Source organism: Triturus cristatus, chromosome 11, assembly GCF_964204655.1.
Source record: "Triturus cristatus chromosome 11, aTriCri1.1, whole genome shotgun sequence".
Classification (NCBI taxonomy): domain Eukaryota; kingdom Metazoa; phylum Chordata; class Amphibia; order Caudata; family Salamandridae; genus Triturus; species Triturus cristatus.
The window spans coordinates 970,253,841-970,274,637 of record NC_140594.1 but is presented as its reverse complement, the minus strand read 5'-3'; the positions used below and the strand labels follow the sequence as shown (position 1 = coordinate 970,274,637).

General features: G+C 40.7%; 1 protein-coding gene across 6 annotated transcripts in view; it reads left to right on the top strand.

Moving 5' to 3' along the window:
* LOC146785762 (G2/mitotic-specific cyclin-B3-like) overlaps positions 1 to 20,797 on the top strand; it is a 276,524-nt gene that overhangs the window by 65,218 nt on the left and 190,509 nt on the right. For all 6 annotated transcript variants that reach the window (XM_085635021.1, XM_085635024.1, XM_085635020.1 and 3 more), the window contains one exon: positions 2,777 to 2,877. In XM_085635021.1, the coding sequence (XP_085491147.1) occupies positions 2,777 to 2,877 (101 nt within the window). The remainder of the gene's footprint in view (positions 1 to 2,776; positions 2,878 to 20,797) is intronic.

Here is a 20,797-nt window from a genome sequence, read left to right as displayed (position 1 = left end):
ATGGAATGCCTGTGCGTGGGTAATGCATAACATCCATAGTTACATTGCCCTTGGCATCAGGGTTCTAATAATTGTACTAAATAACTTCCACGCTGCATGATTTCTCTCTCAAGTATGAGCGACAAATATATTTTGGAGAAACAACTATTTTTCTCCAAACATAAGCTTACATGTTCTGAAAATACACACATTTTATTCTCCTCAAATACACATGGAACAGGGTAATTTTGGCTCCCCTTTTTTTCGTTTTGACTGCCATATATACGTATATAGTCTCATGCATTTTTATGATTTAATATCTAATTGAATGTGGTTCAGTTGAACAGATGCATAAGGTGCATTTACTTTATAATCTCGACGTTTATACAAATTTGCATTCTAATGTTTTCCACAGTGTCACCGAATTGCAGTTCCCATATAGATCGGCATTTGGGTGCTTTGAATAATATTGCTAATTCCTGTCCAAGTCTTTCATTTAAATGAGAATCGGCATTTGCATTATGACTGTATATGTATCCATAACCATGCATTTAAACACGTACTGAATGAATGGTACGTTAACTCGACCAAAGGCTTTAAGCATTTGGACTTTAATGTTTAACATTCAATGCAAAAGCTTGCTTGGGTTGCGATGTTTTTCTCTCCTCTGCAGGTGGATTCTTATGATCTCATAGTTTGTGAAAGGCACATTGTGTATGAGAAATAGTGAGGCTCAGGAGGAGTACTTTTGGTGAGGACAAGAGGTGCTAATGAACAAAGGCAGGACCACTGTCCGTGCTGTAACTGAAGAATGACTGAATCCAAGGACGTTCTGATATGTGGCCCAAAAGAAAGGAGTCCAGTTTAGTTGCCAAGTTTTACTGTGAGAAGGTGGAAAACAATGAGACTCGTGATGTGGGGTTCTCGAATGTTCTGTGAAGTTTTAATTAGTGGTCACACTATAGCATTAGACAGATTACTTTTAGACTTTGAGGGGTACAGACTTTTTTGCTTTTTCTCTGTTGTGTGGCCTTAGGCTATGCAATACCTTCGACTAGAGCAAACTTCTACATTAAAGCAGACACCTTCCTGCTTTATCTGATCTAATTAGGGTTTCTCCAGTCATACAATGTATTTTAGGTTCATTTACATAATGTAGATTCACTCATGCCTAGGCAAAAGGAATACAAATCTGATTCTGATCACCAAATCCTATTTCTCATTTACGACATTGCCATTACTGAATTTCTTGTATGTTTCATTAAAACTAGTGTTCATCAGCTTGTCTTTGAATTTGTAATAAATGTATACTAAATCCCATCTACCAACTTTTGGGCCCTCATTGTGTAGCTAAATGGGCTGCACTGTCAATTGAACATGTGTATGTTCACTCCTTTTTTTTCCTCAGGCACCTAAAAAGGTCAGTTGCAGGGAAATTTGGATAAGTGGCTCAGTGCTCTGGCACAACCTTTTTAAATTTTGGTATACATATATTCAATTAAGCAAAAGCTTATAATTTAGTAACCTGCCCTGCACACAGAGGCCTACTTCTAGGTAGCTGGGGAGTACCAGTAGGTCGCGAGATACTCATTGAATAAGCTTGCTTTAGAGGCACATTCATGTCTGCCAACAGCTAACATTTATTTTGTTTTGATATCAACTGGGTAACTAACAACTGCTACCTAGTTACTCTAGTGTGTGCTCTAGAAATATTCAACATATTTTAAGAATGCACACTATGAATCAGAGCCTACTTGGACCACAATTAAAATATGTGAATAGAACCAACTGAGCGGTAGTACTGCAGTGGATGAAAAGTCAAGTCTTTATATGCTTCTGTGATTCTAATGCTCTCCTTACGAGTGGACTTGTTTTGGGCTGAAATTTATCGGCTTCGTGGGTTGGAATTTATAGGGTCCAATAAGACTCCTAATTATGAATGTGTCCCTGCTAATGGGTAATAATGTGTGGATGTTTTGTTTACTGTCCCAAAAGCTGCATGTTTCAGTAATTATCAGCCATTACTCCACCACCCCTTGCCCGCCCGATTTCCTACACCCTGGTCCCCTCCCTCCCTGGATAAATTTTCATAGGTTTGATCTGGCAAAGGTTGTCAGGGAAAACTGCTGAAGTGCTGTATCCCAAACTTCTAATACAGACGTGTGCAGTAAAAGTAGTGACCATACATCCCAGAATTATTCAGGCCACTGGTAACGAGGGTCCAAGTGGTTTTCTTTTGACCTTGCAGAAGAGTGAACAGAAATAAAAAAACAGTCCCTATCTTAACTACCAGACTGGATGCACACCGGTCAACCTAAACCACCCTTCCATAGGTCTAGCATCTGTATATTGAATATATGCTTTGTGGCACAAAAAATTCACGTAACTTTTACTCTAAAACAACAACCCCGTTTAGTTCTATCTTGGCATGTGAATAGTTTATTCGATAGTTTAAATCAAATTTCAGCTGGTTTTCCCAGTGTTCGTAGACTCAAGGTACCTTAAGTATATTGGGTATTGAGTAAATTTTCCTGCCATGATCAGAAGTCCAACCATGGTATTAAGGAAATAAAACTGAAAGGTTCTGAACAAATATGAATAGCTGTGGCGTCATGTGAATAGTTAATATTTAAACCACAAATGTAAAACCCTACATACATAGAAGATGACGAGTACTCCAGGGGCGTTGTCTTTCAATACTCCAAGATAACAAAGTCGAAGTAGTGTTTGTCAACGCAAATGTATGTTTGGGAGAAGTCACAATCACTGATTATGGTTTGCTTTAATAATTTTCCAGATTCAAAAAGAGAAATCAAAATGTCAAAAACTGGCTGAAAAAAGAAACATTTGTTTGAAAAGTGTGAAGACTGTCGACAAGCCATGTGCTAGAAGAAATGCGTAAGTTGAAAATGTTTCCTATTTACGGGATTTTCACCTTATTATTTCTCCTTTAGAGGTTGTATAGTGTGACAAAACGATTTCTTGACTTGGAAAAGCACCTTTCACTTATCCCACATGTTCCATGTACATGTATTGTGTAGGCACATCAGTGCATAGCTATGCATTTTAATATACTAACCCTGGTCTAATTTGAGAGAGCTAGCATGCTGGAATTTGCAACCTATTTTGTTTTGATTACTCATTGTTTCAAACCGAGGGGTGCTTTGTTATTGAGTTGGTAAAACTGCGGCCTAGCAGACCAAGAGGAGGTGTAGAAATGTATGAATGCTAACTGAAAGGAGCTTATAATGTTTTATGATGTGGAGATGTGAGCAAGTAAGAAAGACTGCTTTAAAAGGAAAGCCTATGAAATGCCCATAAAAGTGAAGATTTACAAATGCATCTAAAACAGCTTTTAGAGGACTGGATTAATTTTTTTAAACTGTTCAAAATTGTTTTTCGAAATGGACAGTTGTAGTATTTTGCGTTTTTGTTTTTTTACAAAACTTCTCAACAAAGTATGCGAATAAAGAAACTCTAAATTTAGCAAAATTCTAATTTGTGCTCGACATCACATAATTTGCTCTTTCATTGAAGTTCGAAAGGCTCAACATTCTTGTTCCAGCTCAAAGTCCTTCAACCTGGTCCGTTGTCTCTTTGCCCTCTTGCCTTTTCCTCCCCTCTCACTTATTCTTGTAGATCATTATCTGGAGTGCCCCATTGTTGGGACCCTCGTTTGCTCCTCTGTGAACAAGGTGGCTGCTACTAATTTTGATTGCTCACAGCCTTGGTCATATATGGATCCCTTGTTCTCTCTTCTCTTGGTTAAGTTGTACAAGACACCATTTACATCACCTTGACTTTGGCAATGCTGTTTATTTGAGGTTGCTGAAGTAACTCGATGATTGGCTGGAGATTATTCACAACTGTTCAGTGAGGCTCATGTTTGGCTTTTGTTCCCATTTTATATTTATTGCGTTGGCCAACTTTTCACAAATGGCTCACCTTTAAATTGCGTTTTCCAGAAATCCCCGTGTAACAGCTGCCTAGCCTCCTTGACCACACAACTGACACTACATTAAGATTTTTTTTTCTTCTGAGTTTTATATAGCGCAAACTTGACCCGAAGGTATCAGGTATTAGAGCGCTTTACACGAGCACCAGTTGCTTTTACACAGTGACACATTCATTTTTGTTAGGCACGGAGAGATAACTGATTTGCCCAGAATCACAGGAAATTTGAAAAATCCCTCCAAAATATATATTTGTTTAGTTTTCATGTATAGGTTAGGTAGCTGATGTTTAGGTATAGTTTCTGTTGTCCTCTGTTGTGATGTCACATTAAGGGGCGGGGGTTGATGTTTACTATGTTGTGCTAAGTGTGTAGGTTAAGTTAAGCTAAGTTAAGGTAGTGTTAAGTTTAGATATGCTAAGGTAGTGTCAATTAGGTTAGGATAGGTATTTAGCATAGGGTAGATAGGTATAGCTATTTTAACTTTTATAATTCCATTAAATCTACTAGTTTGACACATGGAGGTGTCATGATTTACTGTGTGTCAGTGATCTAGTATGCTAAGGTAAAGTTTGGCACTTGCACTAGTCTTAGCTTGCATTGTCTTCCGCATCCGGAATAGTGAGACAGATTCACTGTTTCTTAATACACAGGAAGCTGTGAGATGGCTGTACCCGCCCATCTTTCAGCGTGCTCGATCTATGGATAAACACTCCTACCGGCATCGATCCGATTTTCGTTGCCATTTCACGCCACGTTTGGCATTTTGAATATCCCAAACCCGCTTGGACTGGGTTGGAACTATCGCCAGTCCTACGATCCCGTATATTTGATGTCTATTCAGCCCTGAAGAGTCACAGGTAATCACCCGAGTGACAAAACACGTGTCTGCTGGTATTCCTTTGACATTACACTTTGAAGAAAATCCTCAAAATATTTCAAGAAAATATTCATTGGTGTCGACCTTTATCATTCTTGTTTCGAACATATGAATGTCACTAATATACGTTTGAAATACTAACCCAAGATGTGTGCACAGGACTTGGTACAGAATCACAGGATGTTGAGCGTCATTGCCGAGACTGGAACCCAGTTCCCCAGATTTGAGGTCAACCGCCCTAGCCATTAGGTCACATCCTCTTCCCTCAGATAATCTTCTCATTCATTCCTGATCATATACCAAGGCAAGTCATCCAGCATCAGTGGTCGTTCCATTTTGTTCATGGCAAAAAAAATACTCTAGCTTAACCTTGTTTCTCAGCAAACTCTGCCAAACTTTCGGATCTTCCTTATAAGCCAAAAACTTGTGCCTTTTCATGAAACCTATGACCGTCCCCAGTTGTTTATTGCCTTGCTGACCAGTTTTTGTACAGTGCCAGGATATCCAATTGGGTTGCAGTGTACTTTCTAAACATTTCTAAACATGCCTGCATTAATAGCGTTATGGATTTGGTCTGTATGTAGGATGTAGCGAAGGAGCACATGATGTGAGTGAAGAAGCACAGCCATTCTGCATCACTCCCAAGTAAGAAATGAGGTGGAAACATGACAGCAACTTGCCTTTTCTGCTTCTGGCACAAATAAAGCAGGCATCCTTCCCAAGCACCTGAGCCTGCTGCTCACATGACCTTCAGTTTAACAGTTAAAAATGAATGAAAATGCATTAAACATTGACGTGGAATGGCGGGGGATGGTACACTTGAATACTTACAAAAAGAAATAAAAAATTCTTTCCAAATTAAGGACAAGCTCAATGAGCAATAGGATTGGATGTGACTAGAGTCCTCTCCAATTATTTTCTTTTATGTAGTTTGGGGGATATTCAAGTGTTGTGAAAGATATGACACAGTTAAAGGCACATCAAAGAGAAGAACAAATGTAGTGCTAACAACTTATGGCTTGTTTGGTTTGTTCTTGTGATATATCTATATCTATCTCCATCTCCATCTTACTGGTGGTCGCCAGTAGGTAGTTCTAGTTAGGACCTAGTTTCTATAGGAAAAGCGTTTTATTGCTTTCCCAATAACTTTGGCGCCGGTTGACGAATATTCACGAAAGTTTCAAAACAAGTGGGGAACTCCAGTCAGCTCCTATCCTGAAAGTTTCGGGGTGATTCATCAAGCAGGGGCTGAGGAAAAAAAGAGGGTACCAAAACGCGTTTTCCACATGTAATTTTCCATTGGAAACTTTAGACAAAGCTACAGCTTGAACTGCTGAACGGAATTACACCAAATTTGGCAAAAAGTAAGCCCTTGGTTCAGAAATAATCCTATTTGTTAAATGGTGTAAATCTGTCCAGTAGTTCCTGAGAAATTCAAAAATTAAAGTTTCGATATCTGGGCAGAGCCTATCCGAGCTTGGCTCTAATTGGCTGCCAACACTTCAAATCATGAAGTGTTGACAGCCATCTTAAGCTTTGAGGAGGGAGAAAGAAAAAGGTGAGAAAAAAGATAAAATAACAAGAAAAGGGGCAGGGTAAAACCCTGATCCCTCCCAGGCCTGCTCCCCAGGCCCAAAAAAGAATTTTCAAAATTTTCGGGTGGGCCGTGTCGGTGCGAAAAATCCGTCCAAATTTTTTTAAAAAAGAAGCGCAGTCTCACGCACTTCGTTTTCAAGGCACCTCTCTGCAACGCAGCCAGGGAGCTGCACTGTAGACAGGTGTTACAAGGCCACGCCCCTTTTTATACCACTGCAACGCAGCTCTGTGGCGCTCACTGGAGGTAGTTGGTGGGACGTTCTAGTTAGTTCAGCAAACTGTAACTCGCGCCCCCGCAATGCACGGCTGATGACATCACATCATTCATGACATGGTCAGTGACATCACTGATGACATCAATGATGATATCTCAAATGACATCACTGATGACATCATCCACGTGATAATCTGATGCACCTCCTCATACCCTAATATAACCTTTGATACCCCACTCTAAAATACAGACTACCATTTTTGAAACCATAAACACACCAATACCAGTTAGTACATACCCACTCACTCATTCCTAGGTCTACACACACATCCACACATACATACCGTCAACCATCAATACGACATTATCATATGCACTCACACATCTATACAGACACTCAAACACAGCCACTCATCCATAGTTACTCACGCACCTAGTCAGTCATGCAAAGAATCAATTACACTCCCATTTAGTCACCTATACAGTTATACACACTACCTCACTTATTCAAACATATACTAACACATACTTAAACTCTTATACAATAATTAATACAAGCACACACTGATCCATACAGCCACTCTCACAATCACTCACTCTGAGTCTTTTATACACTCCAACACTCACATATACTGCCTTTCACATTTGCAGTTACTCACACATGTACCACTGAGGCATCCGTTTACTCACCAACACACCCATACACACATTCACCCACGCATACAGCCCTTAACAGATGCACTCTTGAACCATATACCCAGTGAATCATCCACTCGCATCTATGCACAGTCAGGCCCCTACCCACCCACACAGGCACTCCTACAGATACTCAGACAACGAATCAATAACCCATATAGATCCTCATTTAGCTACTCACCAACCCATGCAACTGCTTACACACCAACTGACAAACTAAACTGTTTGAATGTCTGTATCAGTCCCTAAGCCATGCATCCAGTAAGACCCATTTAATCACTCACTTCTACAGTCAGTCACGCACCTACTAAATCATCAATCCAGACACTTACACACCCACTCATTCTTCAATACACCTTGATATATATATATATATATAACATATTTAAACTTTATAGAAACAGTCACTGGATGATGTCATCCGTGATGTCATCAGTGATATCACTGACCATGTCATGACTGATGTAATATGTGACGTCATCAGCAGTGCATTGCGGGGGCACGAGTTATAGTTAGCTGAACTAACCATAACGGGCAAATTTCTCTGGTTTTATACAAGTGAAATGTCCAACTAACTAGAACATCCCTGAAACCTGTGTTTTTTTTCTCGGTGAATTTCTAAGGTTTTTGTAAATGCTAATTTCTAACTATAATGTCCCTGAAACCTATGGTTTTTTTCAGTGTGTGTGTGTGTGTGTGTATATATTTATATATATCTGGAATTACCGGACCTGCACTCGCTGCCTTGCCGCTATTCTCCATGCCATCGCCCATGCAGCCATCCGGGGTGCTCTGCCGGTCTCCCCGGTCTAGTGGGAGGAGACCGGGAACTACCACCCCAGCAGCCCATGTGGCACACACGCTGCCAAACACACAAAGAAGCGCCAGGAGGCACATAAAGATGCAGGGACCCCTGCAGTGTGGGAGCCTGAATTACCAGACCTGCACTCTGTCTTGCCACCATTGTCCACGCCATCGCCAACGCAGCCATTCTGAGTTCTCTGCTGGTCTCCCAGGTCTAGTGGGAGGAGACCAGGAGACCAGGAACTACCACCCCCAGAAGCGCCTGTGGCGCGCACGCCGCCAAACACTGAAGGAAGCGCCAGGAGGCGCATAAAAAGACGCCGGGACTCCCGCATTGCGGGACGTGCCCGGGCCAAGGGAGGGAACGTGCGCCCGTCAGTGACTGGAGGAGACTGGGTTGGGCCACCTCGCTGAGAATTGCTTTCACGTTTTGAGCTGCTGGTAAGACTGCAAGACAGTTTGTACTTTATCAGAACTTTGCAGTATTGATTGGGACGCAAATATTTAGTAATTGATTGTTAGCTTATATGTCCAAGATCATGAGCAAGCGCAAAGGCACAGCAGGCACTTTAAATGCCTTTTTAACAAGAGCAGAATCCCTATTGACGCACGAAATCCAAATGACAGACGTTTGTCTTTTGATCGTACACAATTTCCAATGCATAAACCACATACTTTTAACTTGAATGACTCACCACAACAGTCTCCTTTAAGCCCAAAAATAACTGTTCAAAATAAACCAATGTTACCTGAACCGCCAAATACATCGCCAATTTTCATAAACCCAGCACCAGATGACCACAGTAGACAGGTTACAAGCTCCAAAAGTATCAGAAGAGCTTAAAGGGAAAGTCCCCGAGCAAAACAGAAGCAAGCTATGGGTCACCCAAAATCTAAAACTAAGAACAGGGGGATCTCGACCCACGCCTCAACTCCCCACGTAGACGATCAAGCTGGAATGTTGACAAACACTTTTAGCACACAGACAGAATTAGTTTCCCTCCTTTCTACTTTAGTGATGAAAGTTTTGGGGATCATGATCGTACACTTACGATGGTAGAATCGGAACTAGGGTCGAAGTTATCACAGATCAATGAATTAATAGATACAAAATTTGGCTTACTAGATCAAAAGATTCCACAGTTACATACTGTGGTAGGAAATTTGAGAGGTAGAAAGGATATTAATCACCCTGTCATTATAGAAGGGGCGCGTGAACCAAAGCAACTAGAGGGTCTCCTAACCTTTAGTTTAGCTGGAAGGAATAAATGGGGCAATGGTATTTCCGTGGCCAATCCCATGACACAAAGCGAAAACAGGGAGAAAAGCATACGGGGCAAAGCCCAGAAATTGGATGATAAAATAGGGGAAAGGCATGATCCACGCCCTGAACAGGTAGCCCCAAATTTACCCGTAAATCGTTCTGGTTCTGATGCAACGAATGACTCACAAGGCATAATTTTGAATCCAAGCACTGATGTTTTAGGACTACCTCCTGCCTCATGTCCCTACGTATTACTTTTAGCTGGGGTCCCTGCTCTAAGGAAGGAGCAGAGTGAATCCTGGACTAATCTGCAAAACAAAACCTTGATTGGTTGACTAAACATAAAAACTTTAACTCAAAGAATATGAATGACCTTTTGATGGTTCGCAGAATAGGGTGGATCAGCGATTTCCCCCAAGATGATTGATGGCGACTGTGTAGTAATAAACGTTCGCCGACCCCAGATGGTTCAGAGACTATTAAATACGCAAGAGGAGACATCTCTTCAAAAACAATTTATCAGCGTGCTCCCTTTAGGCTATTTTTATAAACCAAACCCTAGGGAATCTGCCCATGATGGCGCCTCAATATTTCCAAACCGATTTCAGGCGTTATCCGATTTAGACGCCCTAGGTTGACAACTAACTCCTGTAGAGAATGATATACACTTTCCTGCTATCATCCAGACAAATTGCAGTGCGGACCAGATATGCCTTTCGCCCATACAGCATTTAAATGAGACACGGGCGAGTTAAATGGCTGTAATGTATCTCAGCCGAATGAACAACTAGGGGTGGAAGAGCCACAGGGGTTGTCATCTAGCTTTCTTAAGCCTCTCCCTGATGTAACAACTAAACAGCCTAGGCTGAACACAATAAAGACAGGAGTAAAGGAGTCAGAAATACGACTTACTTCTTGGAACATTGCGGGACTTGATAGGAATCTTAGGGACACTTAATTGCTGGAATACATAGAACAAAATGATATGTCTTTTGTAAGAGACGTGGGCATTAGAAACCCCCCATAAGGTTGGGTTTAAGACCTTTTGTATTAATGCTTTTCCATCAGCAAGAGGTAGGACATCAGGGGGTCTCATCACATGGATAAGAATTACAAAAAAGTAATATACCTGATTAACATCTATATTAGACCAAGTCCAGCCACGAAAGAATCCATAGTAATAGAACAGCTTGATTCTTTTTTAAATTCACTAGAGCCCGGGGCAATGGTAATTGTAGGGGATTATCTAAATTGTAAATTTGAACCAGTGGTGGGCTTTGAGAACCTCTTTGATGAGGAAGATACAGTAAATAACATCCCTGCTCTAGAAAGTAGCCCGACAGTGCCAAGCACTATAGCTGTCGCACAAATAATGAAATAGATAACGGGGCAGGGACTTGGAGCTTGCAATGGTCGCTTATCTTCTGATAGACCAAATTTTTTACCTTTAGCAGAGGCAATTGCAAGAGCAACATAGACTATATATTGGTATCAATCGAGTTCTGGCCAAATGTATTTGATTTGAAAATAGATTCCAGAACTGATAGTGATCACCGTCCCTTACATTTGACATTAGCAAATGATTCCTTTATTAATATTACTGTGAGCAATGAAGATATTAATATCTCTACTGATGATACTCTTGTTAGCAATAATCGTCGAGCTTTAAAGTTGTCACATATATTAGGAAACATCCAATCTATGAAGCAGATTTACAACACCTTTGTAGACATCGCGTCTCTCTACATAGATTTACGTGCCGTAGAGTTTCCAATATTGGCCACACATTATGCTTTGTTAGAAGCCTTAGCACCGATTGTAAGTAGAATAACTAAGGATCGTAGTGGGAGTGACTCAAAAATAGGAGATAACCCATGGTATAATAAAGAGTGTCGGAAATCAAAAGTTAACCTTATATGAGCAATTTAAAAAAAAAATGACAATGGCCACAAGGGTGAAAAGAACTAATTATAAGCAAATCCTTGCTCATGCAAAAAAAAAACTGAGATGACCATATTTGGAGGAATCTAATTTGTGCAGCTAAGTCCAAAGATCAAGTTGGTTTTTGGTGACTAATAACGAAGAGCAATAAGACTGGTAGGGAAACTAAGGACCTCTTTCTCAACGCTAAAACTTGGAAGGATCATTTCTCCAACCTTTCTGCGGCAGCACAAACTGGAAAAATACTCTATTGCAGCTCCTCTACTAAATCCCAATATCAACCATCTTCATTTTAGTTTGAAAGAAACACTGATGGCAGTTAATGCAGTTAAGTCAGGGAAAGCGCCCGGCCGACAAAATTCCGGGAGATTTGTTGAAGCATGACAGTAGTGTTTGGGGCCCATATATAAAATGCTTATGCTATGCAATGCTATCGCTTCGGTCACTCCCATACCAGAATCATGGAAAGGGGCAGAGATCATTACGATTTTTAAGAAGGATAATCGTTAAGATCCCGCAAATTACCTACCAATAAGTTTAATTGATATTTTACAAAAAAATGTTGCTAGGCATATTTTAACGCGATTAAACCATTGGCTTATAGAGAACAATGTACTCTCAAAATTCCAGGTAGGATTCAGATCTAAAATCGGCACAATCGATCAGGTTTTTATATTTATATGTTTATGCTGGATATACATTAATTTAAAAAAGGGCCACTAGTACATTGCTTTTGTAGACCTCAGGGCCGCTTTCAACCTCATACCACGGAGCTTACTTTGGGAATCGTTGAAATGCCAAGGAGTGCCTGACGAAATACTCGTGCAAATAACAAGACTACACGAGGACAATTTTGTCAAAGTAAGATGGGGTCCGAGGGGTGAACTCACAAGGGCAATCCCGGTAAAAAGGGGCGTGCGCCAGAGGTGTGTACTGGTGCCCACCTTATTTTATTTTAAGAGTCTGCCTCGTCGTTACAAGGCCGGGGACCCGCCATAACATCCAAGGCGGTGGTGCGCTTCTACGGCAGGACCGCCGTTTAAACATACATTTCCACATTTGTCCCAAGACGAAGCTCACTCCTCGCTGGGTAACTTCCGTTAATTTAGATGGCAAGCATAGTTATGGCAAGTTCCATTAAGTAAGTATTCTGCCCAACGCGTTTCAAACTGCAATAGTTCTTGGTCACGGGCCAGCAGCTGCAAAAATAATCAATAAGGGTTTTTGTATTGTTCATTTTTTTTTTATTCACTTAAATTACCCCCAGGTGAGTTGAAATACACCCAATTGCACCATGGGATAGGTAGTCCATTAACATAATAATTTCATGAAGCCACTGCAATAGTTCATTAATATCGCCTCAAATAGGCTAACAGTCCATTGCCCACCTTTGCTCGCAAATATTATCTCCCAGTGTTCCCCGAGTCTGCCTCGTCGTCACAAGGCCGGGGACCCGCCATAACATCCAAGGCGGTGGTGCGCTTCTACGGCAGGACCGCCGTTTAAACATACATTTCCACATTTGTCCCAAGACGAAGCTCACTCCTCGCTGGGTAACTTCCGTTAATTTAGATGGCAAGCATAGTTATGGCAAGTTCCATTAAGTAAGTATTCTGCCCAACGCGTTTCAAACTGCAATAGTTCTTGGTCACGGGCCAGCAGCTGCAAAAATAATCAATAAGGGTTTTTGTATTGTTCATTTCCTAGAATACTTACTTAATGGAACTTGCCATAACTATGCTTGCCATCTAAATTAACGGAAGTTACCCAGCGAAGAGTGAGCTTCGTCTTGGGACAAATGTGGAAATGTGTATGTGTATATATATATATATATCCACAAACAAGGTTGCCCATTAGAATGAAGCCGCTTAGCCAGAGGTTCCACATAGGCGCTTTAATAAGGAAGAAAGCAGCAGCCAAAGTAGACAGAGCAGTGTTCTCCTTAAGCAAAATGCCCGACGCGTTTCGTGCTTCTTGAGCACTTGTTCACGGGCTGAGTTCTTATAGGCAGTCCAGAGTGAATTGCTAGCACCTGTATTTTATAATACTATGCTTGCCATCTAAATTAACGGAAGTTACCCAGCGAGGAGTGAGCTTCGTCTTGGGACAAATGTGGAAATGTATGTTTAAACGGCGGTCCTGCCGTAGAAGCGCACCACCGCCTTGGATGTTATGGCGGGTCCCCGGCCTTGTGACGACGAGGCAGACTCGGGGAACACTGGGAGATAATATTTGCGAGCAAAGTTGGGCAATGGACTGTTAGCCTATTTGAGGCAATATTAATGAACTATTGCAGTGGCTTCATGAAATTATTATGTTAATGGACTACCTATCCCATGGTGCAACTGGGTGTATTTCAACTCACCTGGGGGTAATTGAAGTGAATAAAAAGGAAATGAACAATACAAAAACCCTTATTGATTATTTTTGCAGCTGCTGGCCCGTGACCAAGAACTATTGCAGTTTGAAACGCGTTGGGCAGAATACTTACTTAATGGAACTTGCATAACTATGCTTGCCATCTAAATTAACGGAAGTTACCCAGCGAGGAGTGAGCTTCGTCTTGGGACAAATGTGGAAATGTGTGTATATATGTATATGTATATATATATATATATATATATATATATATATTTTTTTTTTTTCACAGAAAAAACTATAGGTTTCAGGGGTGTTATAGTTAGCTGGACCTTTCACTCGTATAAAACCATAGAAATTCCTGTGTTATAGTTAGTTCTGCTAACTATAACTTGCGCACCCACAATGCTCTGCTGCTGATGTCACATATTACATCATTCATGACATGGTCAGTGACATCACTGATGACCTCACTGATGACATCATCCAGTGAATGTGGTTTAGTTTGAAATTTAAATATGTATCATATATATACCAATCTGTATTGAAGATTGAGTGGATATATAACTTTCTGGATGGAGGATTTAGTAGCTGTCTGACTGTTTAAGTGAGTAATTAAAAGTGTCTCACTTAATACATGGATTAGTAACTAAACTCTGAATGTGTGCATCACTGTCTCTGTTGTATAACATGCTGCATCAGTTGGTCACTAACTACATGAGTGTATATTAGTTAATGATTGGTTGGGTGAGTATTTGTATGGGACACTGAGTTTGTGTGTGGTTGGATGGGGGGGTGTGTAACTATGCATAGATGTGTGAATGGTTGATTGACTAGGTTTATAGGTTTAAGAGTGCATGTGGAAACAGTTGTTTGAGTGACTGAGTGTATTTATTTGTGTGTTGGTGAGCGAATATATGTTTTAGTTGTACATCTTCAACAAAGTAAAAAAATAAAAGACATTGTATGTGAGTTGGTGTATATAAATAAGTATATATAAGAGTCAGTGATTGTGAGAGTAACTATATGAATGGGTGTATAATTGTAATGGTGATTTTTTTTAACATATTAACTATGAGTTACTATGTGTTTGAATAAATGAGGTGTTGTGTGTGTGAGTAAATGTAAGTGTGATTAATGTTTTTCATGAGTGAGTAGGATGACTGCATAACCAAATAAGATGACTGTGGATGGTGTCAATGTCTATATATGTGTATAAGTGCATTTGATAGTGTTCTATTAATTAGTGACTGCATGTATAAGTGATTCTGTTGTTGAATGGATAGTTGTGTGTGTAGACTTACGCACTTGTCGGTTATTTGGAGAGTTAGGAGTTATTAGACCCCTCACAATCAGGGTTTAGAGTGGCTCATAGCACGGAGACGGCATTGGTCGAGGTCACTGATAACATCAGGCGGGCTTTGGATAGACAACAACCAGTAATTCTCGTACTCCTTGATTTGTCGGCCGCATTTGACACCATCTCCCACAGCATTCTAATACATCGGCTTGGGGAGATCGGTGTCAGCGGCACGGCTTTGAATTGGTTCAGAAGCTATCTCTCGGACCGTAGCACCACCGTTCAGCTAGGATCTAGTACCTCCTCCACCAGACCTGTTACTATGGGCGTTCCACAGGGTTCCATCCTGAGTCCCACCCTTTTCAATCTTTACGTGGCTCCTCTGGCTCCAGTGATCAGAGCATACGGATTTGAGGTCATATCGTATGCCGATGACATTCAGATCAGAGTCACGCTGGGCCCTGATCCAAAGGAAACCATGACGCGTTTCCAAAACTGTATGTCCCATGTTAACAGGTGGATGAGGGATAACCATCTGCAACTGAATGGTGCAAAATCAGAGATCATGCTTTTTGGGAAAGCATTAGAACACTGGTCTTCAGAATGGTGGCCCTACGATCTTGGTGCCTGTCCTGTTCCTAAGGAGGTAGTCCGCAACCTGGGTTTTTACATGGACAATCAATTGTCCATGAGGGCCCAGGTTAATCATGTGGTCAGTTCTTGTTTCGCAATTATGCGTACACTGCGGAGAGTCTTTAAGTGGATCCCCCTCAAAGCAAGAAAACCGTTGCTTCAGGGCTTGATCACCAACCGAATGGACTATGGAAAGGCACTTCTGCTATCCATAAATGAATCCTTTTTAAATAAACTCCAGACGTTACAAAATATTGCGGCCAAGTTGATTTTGAATCTCCATCAACTAACCTCCTCCGCCCCCTGTCTTAGAACTCTGCACTGGCTCCCAGTGAGAAAGCGCATTCTCTTCAAGGTTTTATGCCTTACTCACAAATACCTGTATTGAAACAAACCACAGTACTGGTCCAGAATATTCTGTTGGTACATGCCCCGGAGGGTATTGCGGTCGAGCACCAAGTCCCTGCTCATTCCTTTTAGAATTTATACCACCAGGCAGGGTGGTAGATCTTTTTCTCACTTAGCTCCGTCTTCTTGGAACAAGTTGCCGGTCGACCTGCGGTCCATCCCCGTTTTAGGGTGTTTTCGAAACAAACTCAAAACTTGGCTATTCGATCAGTAATCTCGTTCTGGTTTTTTTTTACTCTCCGCTTCCAGCCGCTGCAAGCGCCATGAGACTCTTTGGAGTGATATGTATGCGCTATAGAAGTGTTGATGACTTGACTTAGGAATCAGTGAGTGGGTACGTAGTAACTGGTATTGGTGTGTCAATGGTTTCAAATATGGTACTCAGTATTTTACAGTGAGTGATGAAAGGTTATACTAGTGTATGATGAGGTGTATCAGATTGTCACGTGGCTGATGTCATCAGTGATGTCACTGACAATGTCATGAATGATGTAATATGTGACATCAGCAGTGCATTGCGGGCGCGCGAGTTATAGTTAGCAGAACAAACTATAACTGAGGAATTTCTATGGTTTTGTACGAGTGAATTGTCAGGTTAACTATCACCCCTGAAACCTATGGTTTTTTCAGTGTATTTCAAAGCTTTTTTTAAATGCTAATTTCTAAATATAACGTCACTGAAACCTATGGCTTTTTCAGTGAATCTCAAAGGTTTTTTTAAATGCTAATTTTGAAGTGTAATAGTAGTTACACCTATTTTTTTGTACAGATTTTCTACAGTTTCACTATTTCTAAATATTTTATTCATTAAATAACATTATATATTCTGAAAATTGCAAAAAAAATGTAAACAAAATTAAAACTGAAATATTACATTTTTTTGTTTTATTTTTTAATTTTAATACATTTATATTTTCATTTAAAAAATGTTTTTTTCCCAAAAAATTTCGGAGTCGCGCACCCAAAGCGTACACATCACGTGGGTGCACGGATTCTAGCCATCATTTTAGAAAAGTCGTGAAGGATCCACGTACGGTGTGCGACGGCTGCGTGTTTTTCAGTTACATTATATACATGTAATATTACGTGATGTGCGCGATTGGTATGCGACCAGTCCGCGACTCCTGCTCCCGCACATTCGCGACACATGCGCATTACGGTACGCGATGCTTGTGCGGTGGCGGGTCCCGCGTGACATCATATACGTGCTGGGGCGCGCTGGGTGTGCGACTCCCGCGAAATTGTTTTATGTTCTAAAATGATATGTATGAGTGTTTAATATACATATTAGGGCAAGAGACTATCTAAGATATTCATAAAAATAATATATTTGTACTTATAATAAACGTATATTATTTTTAAATATATTTTCGCGAAGTCGCGTCGGGTGCGTGCTTCATGAACGCAGAGTGCGCGGATCCCATGTGACCGCAAAAAGATTTCATTGGTTAATAACATTTCCCACTGTAACTATTGAAGGACCCCACCCATTTTAATAATTCTTGTTGGAACATCTTTAGAGAGACATCTCTCTTCCTACAAGAACCCTTTTTGCTAGTTTTTTTTGGTGTTTTTCAAAAAATATCAAACAAAATGGCATTTGGACAGCAGCAGCAGGAGGAAGTATCTTCTGATGATGAATTCTTGCAGGAGGCACCACGTCCACAGAGGCCGGAATCTGTCGTGTAGAAATTCTTCACTTTTACACCTGGAGAGAAGAAGGTAAATGCGAGAAAGGTGACGTGCAAAATTTGTGACCGAGTCCTGTCAAGAGGCAGTGAAATAATACTCTTGTGGCACTGCTTCTATGTACAAGCATCTCCGGACCACACATCCTCTCAATTTTTTCTCGGGAGTAAATGAGGCGAGCTGCTTTGAACCCCTCACCTGCTGTGGCAAGTACATCAGGAACACCTGCAATGGACATTAGGCCAGAATTCACCTTTCTCGAGCAACACTGCGTGAAGTGTAAAACTTATATGCTTCAGGGAGCAGTCGGTGGATGCAGTTTGTGCTGCGCAACGCAACCATCGTTGTTCATTTTTTTGTTTTTTGAATGATAAGTAATTCCAAATGCTTCTTGTTTTGTTCGTTCTTTTTTTTTTGTTCATTCTTTGCCAAAAATACAAAAATACAAAATTGTTCAAAAAACTAAAAAAAATACAACAGTAAAAAGAAGAAAAAAAAGTTCTTATCAGAACTACCTTATCTGGTTAAAGAAAGAACTATAATTGCAAGGTAATGTGTGAAAGTTTGGTTGAATATATGTATACAGCATGATTGACTGAAAGAATGCATTAGTAGTGTATGGTGAATTTATAGGTGAAGATTTATGAGGAAGTATTGCAGCGTGACACTGCAAGCTCTTTAGCTGCACTGCATTGTGGCACTTCCGAAGCACAGGGATGTGACATATGTACATGAGTATGTTGCAACTCTGTGCTTCCCTCTGCACTGCTGCACAAACTGCAGCCATGCGGTGACACAGGCACCCTTGCACCATGGTGCAAGGATGTCTGTGTCGTGTGGAGATTGTTTTTGTGCAGGAAGGTGTCCCTTCCTGCACAAAAACAATCAGTAAAGGCATGTTCCTCTTTCAATGTATGCTGTGGAATGCAGCATGCATTGAAAGAGGAAAAAATGAGGAGAAATGAAAACAATTCTCCTCGTTGCACCTTGCTACACCAACTCTAGGATGTGTCTTGTTCTATGGGTGTTGTGTAGGAGCACCCACAGCAACACCTAACAACAACGCAAAGTTCTGTGTATGAAGGGGTCGTATTTACAAGGAGAGGAAAAACCACGCGGGGTGGCTTTTCCTCTCCTTGTAAATATGAAGGAGTGCCTGGCGCCATCATTACGTTACAATAAGTGACGTACTGGTGGTGCAGGGTGCTTGTAAATCTGCCCCATAAGTGCTTAGGTATTGGCAGACTGACACAATAAGAACATAGTGCTGGATGGGTGATTGAAGAATTGCATGAGACTGACAGGAGGTATCCTACGCTGCATGGGTACTACAGTATTTAATGGAGTGGACCAATAGTATGAATCTGCTTAAAGATTTGTAGGGATTATGCACAGAATATTTTGTGTACTTATGTTGGTGCCTAGGTCATTTTATAAGACTACCACTAGTAACTGGAATGATGACAGTGCTGCAAACAGAGTGAACACTTAATTTATAAGTGCTTACGTATTGGTGGAGTGATACGATAAGTAGATAGTGCTGGATGGGTGATTGGAGAAATGCATGGGACAGACAGGAGGATTTCAACACTGCATAGGTAGTAACTGGGTATTTAGAAGAGTGTATCAATAGTATGTAGCTAGTTAGAGGTCTGCTTGAATAGTGCACAAAATATTATAGATGTACTTGTGTTAGTAGCTAGGCCATTCCATAAGTTCATGACTAGTAACTAGAATAATTACAGTATTACAGAGTGTATAGTACATTTATAAGTGCTTAGGTATTGATGGAGTAATAGGATGAGTAGATAGTGCTGGATGGGTGATTGGAGAAATGCATGGGACAGACAGGAGGATTCCTACACTGCATAGGTACTAACTGGGTATTTAGAAGAGCGTATCAATAGTTTGTAGCTGGTTGGAGGTGTGCATGCATAGTGTACAAAATATTGTACCTGCACTTGTGTTAGTGGCTAGGCCATTCCTTAAGTATACAGCTAATAACTGGAGTAATTTCAGTGCTGCAAAGAGAGGGCATGCTAAATGTATTAGTGCTTAGGTATTGGCAGAGTGATAGGATACGTAGATAGTGCTGGATGGTTGAATGCGGAAGTGCATGGGACAGACAGAAGGATTACTAGACTGCATAGGTACTAACTGAGTATTTAAAAGACTGTCATGGCTATGTAGCTGATTAGAGGTCTGCATGCATAGTGCACAGAATATTGTAGCTGTACTAGTATTGGTGTGTCTATGGTTTCAAGAATGGTAGTCTGTATTTTTGGGTGTGACGAGGTGCATCAGATGATCACGTAGATGATGATGTCATTTGAGATGTCATCAGTGATGTCACTGACCATGTCATGAGTGATGTAATAAGTGACTTCATCAGCAGTGCATTACTTTAATCCAAAAAGCTGGCGGTCATATTGGCCTGGTCACGATGTGAAAATTCAGGAATTGATACAATAAAGAAAAGAAAACAAGTGTTAATGTGCACACAATGTAATTTCAGCGTATCTTGCTCCGTGACCGCCATACCTGTAAGTTCGTCAACGTGACTTCTTCATAATAAACATACTTAGAATTGCAAACATCAACATAAACAATGGACTACACATTACTTTAAAGTGAAAGGTTATCGGCCATATTAATCTGTCCACATTGCGTATTATAATGGTTAATACACGAAAGAAAAGGAAAAAAAGGGGTGTTAATATACACATATCCCTAAATAAAATTCTTGCGAATATAGTTGCATTCACAGCTCATTTGAGATGTCATGAGTGATGTAACTGACCATGTCATGAATGATGTAATGTCTGAGGTAATTAGCAGTACATTGCTGGGGCATAGGTTATAGTTAGCTCAGGTAACTATAACTGCTGAATTTCACTGGTTGTGTAGGAGTGAAATCTGAGTCTAACTATACCGTCCCTCTAATCTTTGTTTTTTCCAGCAAATTTCTAGGTTTTTTTATTTTAACGTTAAGTAAGATGCATGTCACAATGGATGGTGGGGGGGTTGGAAGCAGGGCCTGGCATTGTGCTGCCCCCACCCATGCTTGCTGCTCCTGCCTTCCC